The sequence below is a fragment of the Condylura cristata genome, unplaced genomic scaffold (assembly GCF_000260355.1).
Source record: "Condylura cristata isolate star-nosed mole 26May11 unplaced genomic scaffold, ConCri1.0 scaffold00025, whole genome shotgun sequence".
NCBI classification, from domain to species: domain Eukaryota; kingdom Metazoa; phylum Chordata; class Mammalia; order Eulipotyphla; family Talpidae; genus Condylura; species Condylura cristata.
The window spans coordinates 262,682-271,393 of record NW_004567126.1 but is presented as its reverse complement, the minus strand read 5'-3'; the positions used below and the strand labels follow the sequence as shown (position 1 = coordinate 271,393).

Genomic DNA, 8,712 nt, shown 5'->3' with positions numbered 1-8,712 from the left:
GGGATTCGAACTCATGCGGAAGTGGCTTTAGCTTCTCAATGCTGTGCTTTAACCCGCTGCGCCACCAGGGAGGCCACTCTTTTATTTTTAAAGATTTATTATTATGTATATAAGAACTGGGGTACATGCCAGAGGTGCAGTGGATGAGAGGATTCACCAGATATGGAGTGGGGAGCAGAACAGGCGGATCTACTGAAATACACTGCTGAGGGGAGAAGCAGGCAGGTCAGGAGAGGTCTGCTGCGCCATGTGGGTCACCTCCTTGGCTGGCTGGGGGCTACAGTGGCTGCAGATAGCTTCATAGTGCTTAGACTTAACCCATTGCACCACTGAGGTCCCATTAATCCTTCACACTTTTTGTGGTAAAATCCATATGACATACAGTTTTCTATTGTTACTGCAACTATTTTAAAGTGTACATTTCACTATTGTTAATTATACCCACAATGCCATGTGCCTATCACCTCTGTGTAGCTCCATGTCCATAACTTCAGAAGTGTACCCCAGAATCCCTTAAGTCGTCACTCCCATTTTCCTGTCCTCTAGCCCCTGGCAAACAGGAATCTACTTTCTGGATTTGCCTGTTCTTTCTAAACAAATTATATCGAAGTAGATCCATATAATATGTGGCTTTTTGTGTCTGGCTTTTTTTACTTAGCAAATGTTTTGATGTTCATCCAGTTTGCAATGAGTGTAATACCCTGTTTCCTTTTGACAGGTGTGTGTTCCATTGACCCTAGTGGGCTATATTTAATCCAGTTGCCATTATTTTGATCCTGATGTTGGTGCATTTCTTCATCCTCTGTGTACATGTTATATGTGAGAGGATTGACTTAAGTTGCCAGTGGTTTTCCTTTGTAACTTTGGCACAAAGTTCCTACTGCTGTTTTTTTGTTTGTTTGTTTTTTGCCACTCTGAGAAAGTGAATCCATTTGTCTTGTCACTTTGTCTGTTTCCACTATTTTCATGTCACAGGTGATTTCCCTGAGCCCATGTTCTCAGTGTAGTTACTGAGTCAGAGGGTACCACAGCATGTTTTGACCTAGATTCCCAAAGACTGTCAGGGACAAGCATGGACCCTGAAGCAGATGGCTGGCTAGGGCCCTTAGCCCTATCCTTGGCCAGCTGGGTGACCATGACAGGCCCCTGACCTGGCTGAGCCTCAGGCCTCCATCTGTGAGAGACATAGTGTCAGCCAGGTCTGTTGGGGCTTTGTGAGGTCTCCTGGGGTGGCCCCCTGTATAGCAGAGGAAACAGCACTGCCAGTCTTGTTGCAGAGGGTCTGGGGGTAGGGGCCGGTCCAGGCATAGTAGCTTATAGTGTGAGCTGAATCATTGGAATCCCACTGTGGCTGCTTTCCCCTCCGCCCAGTCAGAGTATCAGAGCAGACTTGACTGTAGCCCAGGTCCCTTCTTCTGTGTGACTATCCATCCCCCTTTTCCTGAGATGCTCCTCTGAGCTCCTGGGATGTCCCCCTTGCCTGGCTATAGCCCTGTCCCAGTCTCCATCCCTGAAGAGTGAGCCTGAGCTGGGTGCCTGGATGGCTTCTTGTGGGTAAACCTAATGAGTGCTCTTCAACCACCCCTCTTCCAGCCCCCCTTGCTCAAGCCAGGAATTAGTTCTCTATGCCTCCTATCCCCAAATCCAGTCCATCTACCTCTCCTTATAGGCCCCAGCTTTAGAAACCTTTAGATCCCTTCAGCTCCCTCTTCAGAATTTCCCTGCACTCTGGCACTTCTTGTCTTCTCCAGGCTTCACCCTGGCCAGCCTCTATCTTCCTCTGGCTCCCACCGCCATCCCCAGTCTGTCCCCACTGTGGCTAGACTTAGGATCTAGCATTCAGCCTAGGGCCAAGCACACAATAGTGACTGACTCCCTGGGGTGTTGGGGGAGGGCAGATTTTGGATGGCAAGGGTTGGTGGGTGGGTAGAGGGTGACAGCTGGCCCTTCCACAGAGCAGCAGGCTGCTTCAAAGGCCCAGCGGGAGCAGGAATTGGCAGCCAGTGCCTTCCAGGAGCTGGATGACGACATGGATGGGGCGTGAGTAAGCCGACTGCTCCCCCGCCCCCCAAACCTCTCCTTATAGGCCCCAGCTTTAGAAACCAGCTAGAATCTCACCAACTTGCTGTAGCGCCTGAGTTGAAGATCCCAGTTCTCTCTGAGCGAGTATCTTCTCCTCATGTGTGAAATGGGTCATACACCAGAATTGGGGTTGGGGGAAATGAGGCAAGAACCAGACAACAGGACCAAGGACCCTATTACATTCCCAAGCCTGCCTGGTGGCTGGACACTTTGGTAAAAGCCAGACCCCTTTGAATTCAGGCTGTGCCCCTGAACAGACTGGTTGACCTTGTGGAAGTGGCTCCGTTTAGAGTGGACATTAGAAAGGAGGAGGCCACAGGGAACGTGGGGCCAAGATGAGTAGGCACCCAGGAAAGAATTGTGGACTGGCCTGGAACTGGGGTTCAGTCCTTGACTGGCAGTGTTGCTGGGTGGTAGAATAGGATATGGTGCCCAGGCCATGGTGAGTATTAGAGGCCTTACTGTATGTCAGGCAGAGGCCATTTTTGACAGGTTCTAGGGAGGAAGTCAGGAGAAGGATCCTTGGGGGACACACATGGAAGAGTCGGCTCTCCTATTACCATTCTCTTCTTCATACCTCCTTTGAGTTTTCAGGGTTATGGAGACCCCCAGAAGGGGAGTGTGGGTAGGAGGCAGGGGACTGGGGAGTGGGTACCTGTTCACCCATGCCTGGGGGCCAGAGAACCCCAACCCCAGCCATTACCTTCCAGCTTCATGTCACCCCTCCTCTCTTACCTTGAGATCAGAAGCGAATTCTGGGGAGGGACTCGGGCTAGCAGGGGCTGGCAGTTGACCAGAAGCTGGTGGGCCTTACCCTGCCATCAGCCTCTGCTTGTGTCCCCCCCACCCTCCACCAGGGTCACAGTAGCCGAGTTGCAGACCCACTCAGAGTTGGACACAGATGGGGATGGAGTTCTCTCAGAAGGGGAAGCCCAGGTACCTTTCCCTGCCTAAACTGCTCTGTCCCCTGCCTGCTCTGGAGTCCTTTCCTCATAGACCCAATTTTAAAAACCAGCAGAACCAGTCTGGGGGATGATTACCCCAGGGCAACCTCAGATGGAGAAGGGGGACAGGTGACTTGGGAAGCTCCCTACTGGCCTTGGGCCAGGCGGCTAGGACCTAGCCTCACCTGGGTAAGCCAGAATGGCAGCCACCAGTGTCTCTTCTCCCTGCCCTTGGGGCCTGGTGGGATCACAAGGAGTGGAATAGACCGTGGTTTGCACCCATGTGCTTCCACCTGTTTCCTCAAATGTATACCTGATTCATGCTCCTCATGTGACCCACGCTATTCTGTGATACCTGATCCCTGGTCCCTCCCTGTCCTACCTCGGCCTGGCCTATACTCGAAGAGTCTGGCTTTCTCTGATGCTTGTGCACTTGTTTTCACTTTCTCTGTCTCAGTTTGTCCTGGTCTCTGTTATTGCCCCCCCCCCACCAGCCCCCACTTTTTCCACAGGCCTGTGCTGCCCCCTTCTGGCTTCTGTCTTCACCCAGCCCAGCCATTGGCAATCAGAGCTCAACCTGGCAACCTGGCACCAGCTGTCTTGTGGCTGGCACCACAGCCTAAGCTCTCCCCTTTGGCACTCTGGGACATCGGGGCAGATGGATGTCCCAGTCCTGACAGCACCCCCAACACTTTCACACAGGCCCTCCTTGGAGGGGACACACAGATGGACACCACTGCCTTCTATGACCGTGTCTGGGCTGCCATCAGAAACAAGTACCGGTCTGAGGTTGGTCAGGGTAGAAAATGTAGGCCTGCCCCATCCCCCATCGTCTCACAAAAGAATTGCTTCTAGTTCTGGCACAGGGCCATCCTGGCCAGCTGGGCAACCTAAGCCCCCTCAACTCCAGCTGTCTGCCTACACACATATACTCACTCACTCACCAGGCCCTTCTGAAGGGGTGGAGAACTGAGGCTGCCCCTTGTGTGATGTGAATGTGGACCTAAGCCTGGAAGGTTGCAGGGAAGTGGTCCTTGAGTCCATAGCCCCACATGCCCACCAGGTGTTGCCCACTGATGTGCCAGTGCCTTCTGATCCCCATCTGATGAAGCCCAAGGAGGAGCAGCCCCTGGTGGCCTCACCAACAGCAGAAGAGGAGGAGGAAGAGGAGGAGACGGACGAGGAGGAAGAGGATGAAGAGGAAGAAGATTCCCAGGTGCAGGGGGAGCAGTCCAAGGTGTGTGTGTTGGGGAGAAAGGGGTGAAGGGTGGGGGCAGGGGTCACCTGCTGATTTGACCCTGCTTCCAGGAGACCCCACCTCCACTGGTGCCACCACAGCCAGCCAGCCCTACAGAAGAGGACAAAATGCCACCCTATGATGAGCAGACACAGGCCTTCATTGATGGTGAGGGTTAGGCCTTGGAGGGAAGGTACCCTGCCCAAACCTACCCCTCCTTGCTGTCTGCACCTTCAGGAGCCTAAAAAGCAGGCCCCGTTGCTCCTTAAAAGAGCTTGGACTGGCCCTGAGCAAGTCTGGGGGTCTTGGGAAATCCTAGTGGGGCCTGGGAAAGTGAGTGGCACCCCCATAAGTCTCAGGGGCCTCCTGCTTTATCATGGGCTGCAGCTTGTTTGTGCCACCCTGGTTGGCTGGGAGTTAGCTGGATCCCAGGAGCCCTGCCCCAGCTCCCTTGGGAGCTGAGAGTCAGGGCAGAAGGATGGGTCACCTCGTGACTGAGGAGGCTCACAGGACTTCATGGGCCCAGTCCTCAGGCTTCCCACTTGGGGACGAGGGCCAGGGGAGGGTAACAGCTGTGTCCGTGGCACATGGGGGAGGGTACATCCAACCTTTTCCACCACACTTGCCCAGCTGCCCAAGAAGCCCGCGACAAGTTTGAAGAGGCTGAGCGGTCCTTGAAGGATGTAGATGAGTCCATCAGGTATGCAGGCACTTATCTTGTCTCAAACAGCCAAGTCTCCACCTGGCCTACCGTTGCCTGCTGTGGGGCTCCCCGGAGGAGGTGGTAATGGGGAGTCACCCAGGTAACTGCTGGCAAAGTTAGAGAGGCGGGGTTTTGGCACCTGTGTGGAGGGTCCCCAGGCGGCAGGGAACTGGATCCCAGCCCCCACTTGGCCCTCTGCTTGCTTGATGGCACCTTCCTGTGCTGTCTGGACAGCTGTAAGCTGTGGCATCTTTAACCTCTTGAATCCTCTTCCAGGAATCTAGAGCAGGAGATTTCCTTCGACTTTGGTCCTAATGGAGAGTTCGCCTACCTATACAGCCAGTGCTATGAGCTCACCACCAATGAGTATGTATCCTCACCCCCTGTAGACAAGACCAGTGGGTGGACTTGGGGGTGGAGTAGGGACACAGTGAGAGGAAACGTCAGTGTGTGGGCTTAGGGGCAGTCAGTGGAGTATGAAATCTGATCCTCCCATGTGTGGGGGCATCAAGACTAGAGTCCCCTACCTACCTGGCCTGTCTTTCTTGTGACAGGTACATCTACCGTCTCTGTCCCTTCAAGCTCGTCTCCCAGAAACCTAAACTGGGTGGCTCCCCTACCAACCTTGGGTGAGTGGACTCAAGCTGAAACCCCCTTTCCTTAGTCCCCAGTCTCTCCCACTGGACTGCCCCTTAGTACCCCTCTCTCTTGCAGCACCTGGGGCTCATGGGCAGGCCCTGAACATGACAAGTTCAGCACCATGAAATACGAGCAGGGCACTGGCTGCTGGCAAGGTCCCAACCGTTCCACCACTGTGAGTGCCTGTTGGGAAGGCAGGGGTAGTATGGGGGTGGACCTAGGTCTGCTGTAGTACCCCTGATTCCCTGCCTACTACAGGTGCGCCTGCTATGTGGGAAGGAGACGGTAGTAACAAGCACCACAGAGCCCAGTCGTTGTGAATACCTCATGGAGTTGACGACGCCAGCTGCCTGCCCAGAGCCGCCGCCCGAGCTGCCCATTGAAGGTGACCATGATGAGCTATAGTCCCACTCAACAGAGAGGTAAGTGTGAAGGCAGTGCCTCCTTAGTGTCACAGGAACTACGGGAGAGACCTAAGCCAGGACCATGCTCTTCAACTCCCTTCACCTCCATCCTCCAGAACCTCAAGGCATAGAACCAGCCCCCAGCAGTGCTGCCACTTGCACCTCAGTCTGTGGACCAAGACCTGCTCCTCTAGGTCTTCTCCCTCCACCCATAGGGGCAGGAACTGGGTGGAGGCTCTGTGCCCTGCTGCCAGGAGCCATGCAGGGCAAAGCCATGTTCCCAGGCCCAGCAGCTTCCAAAGATGGAGTAAAGGGGCTCACCCCTTCGACCCCACCTCCAGGGCATCTGCCTCCTTTTCTGTGGGGACGTGACTTGACCTGTGACCTCAAAACAATAAATGTCATTCCTCTCCCATCTGTGTTTGCCTTGCTTTCCTTGGGTGTGGTCAGGCCAGGGACAGGCAGGGTCTGCAGATCCTGCAGGGTTCTCCACCCCTCCAGGCCAGCACCACAGGAAGGGCCTCACCAGTCATACTTGAAATGATTTGCACCATACAAAGTCTAGCCTCAAGGGTCAGACAAGACCCTGGGCCAGTCTCTTACCCCCGCCATCCCCATTATCTTGCATGCTTGTGGGCAGGCTTGCCCACAGCCACAAACCACAACCTGACCCAGCAGCTCACAGATATCCAATGAGTCTGTAAGATTCTGAACTTTTATTTTCTGGCATGAAAAGTACAAATAATTAAACAATTCCATGTAAAAGTCTGTTACCGCGGCCAGGCCTGTAATCCCGGTAATAAATAGTCTAAACGCAACATAATGTGTTCTTGTTGGGTTTGGGTTTGTTTGTTTTAAACAGTTCTTTATCACCTTCAACATGGACTTTGTCATGATTTGAAACCTTCTGAATAAGTAACAGAATAAAGGGAGGGTGGAGGGGCTGAGCCCTGTCCCATAGGCTCTGTGCTGCCCCCTCAGGGATGAGGAAGACCTCAGGCCCCCTTACCTGAGGTGAGGCGCTGGCCTGTGGGAAGGGGTCTATGTGGGCTGAGTTGTGTTTTAGAAATAAAAGTCCCCTCCCAGTCTTGGGAGTGGGAGAGGCCTAGGCCTCAGTGGGGGTTTTGGGGGAGGTGCCCCCTCTTCAGAGCCTGACCCCCCTCCCCCAGGGTAGGGGACAAACCCAGCCCTTATTGCTCACAGACGCCTCCGGCGCACTGCCCACGTGTGTACACGTGTCCTCGAGCGCGGAGGACTGAGGGGAGAAAAAGCCCCAGGAAATAGCAGAGGGGGGGGGGGACCCGCTGGGGGTGCCTGCCCTGCTGGAGGGGAGGTGGGAGGTCAGGAGGACTTAAAACCACAAGAATAAATAGGTTTGTGTATCAAGAACAAGCTAGGGTTTTCACCAGCTAAATAGGACTGAAAATTCTCAAGACGAGCAAAAAATAATCCCATTGAAACCCCGTACATTGCTGGTGGCGGGACCACCTCGCAGAGCACACGCTCCCTGGGTGCCGCTCGCTACCATTACTGTTATTAATAATTATTACTTTAATAATTCCACTTCCCCTTTTATAAATAAATTAGGCATAACCACGTCTTGGCAAAACTGAAAGAAACAGAGAACGTCATGGTTCCTTTAACTTGCAAACTGGATGAAGTAACAGAAATATACACAAATGTCCTTACAGGGCAACGAGGAGAATAAATAGTTAACATAGCAATAAGTTAAAACTACAAGAAGCTAAATTCAGCAAAAAAGTACAAGAAAGTTAACTGGTGCCAGTTTGTGTCTTTTTTTTTTTTCCTTTTTAAAAAATCTCTTCTCTGTGTTTCTTTTTTCTGTTTTTTTTTCTCTTCTCTTTTTTTTTAAATGACTTTTTTGATTTTTTTTTTTTTTTTTTTTTTTTTTGTTCCTTGCAGCAGAAGCTCCACAGACGTTTAATAACAACACCAGGAGGGGCGGGGGGGAGAGAGAGCTGGGCAGCCAGATGGGGCCATGGCCAGACACCACACGCAGGGACACTGGAGGAAGGGCAACTAAAGCTGAAGTCAGGGTTTGTGATTCTCAGTTCTGACTGGGCACTGGGGGGGTGGGGGGGGCGCTGGGGACACTGAGGCCCCCTGGGGCTCTGGCCTTTGGCTTCTGTTGGAATCTTTGTACAAAGAATGAAGATTAGGGGATGGAAAAGTTCATACAGAGGCTGAGGCCAGGGCTCAAGAGGGGGCTGCAGCTATTAACCTCACTCCTCTGGAAAGATGAAAAAACCCAACAAACTGAAAGGGGCAGGGTGGGTCAGGTGGGTAGGAAAAGAATGTAGGGCAGGATCAGCCCACCCTGGGCCTGACTGGGAGCATCCCTGGAGATGGCGGATGGGGGGAGGTCCTGACTTGGCACTCCTCCCCCTCAGCCTGGTGGGCAAGGGACTCAGCCTAGGGACACTTGGCCTCAACTGTTGGGGCTGGGGGCTGCCTTCAGGGACAGGGGGTCCTTTGGCCTCAACTGTTGGGGCTGGGGGCTACCTCCAGCCCACTGTGATGCCAAAGTGGAACGAGGTATTGTGTGTCTGGGTGCATGGATGCTTGTGTGCACGCCTGTGTTCATGGGCGGCAGGGAGACTGTTAACGAGCCAGGAGACAGCTCTGCAGAGGACCCGGGCAGGGACAAGTAGGGCCAAATGCTGGGAGGAACCAGGAGGCCTA

At 53.4% G+C, this 8,712-nt stretch overlaps 1 protein-coding gene across 3 annotated transcripts in view; it reads left to right on the top strand.

Moving 5' to 3' along the window:
• Positions 1-6,424, top strand: part of PRKCSH (protein kinase C substrate 80K-H) — a 15,830-nt gene extending 9,406 nt beyond the window's left edge. For 2 of the 3 annotated variants that reach the window (XM_012729601.1, XM_012729602.1), the window contains exons 8-18: positions 1,956-2,040; positions 2,940-3,018; positions 3,729-3,815; positions 4,090-4,263; positions 4,335-4,431; positions 4,894-4,963; positions 5,243-5,332; positions 5,521-5,595; positions 5,681-5,780; positions 5,864-6,027; positions 6,126-6,424. In XM_012729601.1, coding sequence (XP_012585055.1) covers positions 1,956-2,040; positions 2,940-3,018; positions 3,729-3,815; positions 4,090-4,263; positions 4,335-4,431; positions 4,894-4,963; positions 5,243-5,332; positions 5,521-5,595; positions 5,681-5,780; positions 5,864-6,010 — 1,004 coding nt within the window. In that variant the 3' untranslated portion in view covers positions 6,011-6,027; positions 6,126-6,424. The remainder of the gene's footprint in view (positions 1-1,955; positions 2,041-2,939; positions 3,019-3,728; positions 3,816-4,089; positions 4,264-4,334; positions 4,432-4,893; positions 4,964-5,242; positions 5,333-5,520; positions 5,596-5,680; positions 5,781-5,863; positions 6,028-6,125) is intronic. The other variant, XM_012729603.1, reaches the window with a different exon arrangement.
• The last annotated feature ends 2,288 nt before the right edge of the window (positions 6,425-8,712 follow it).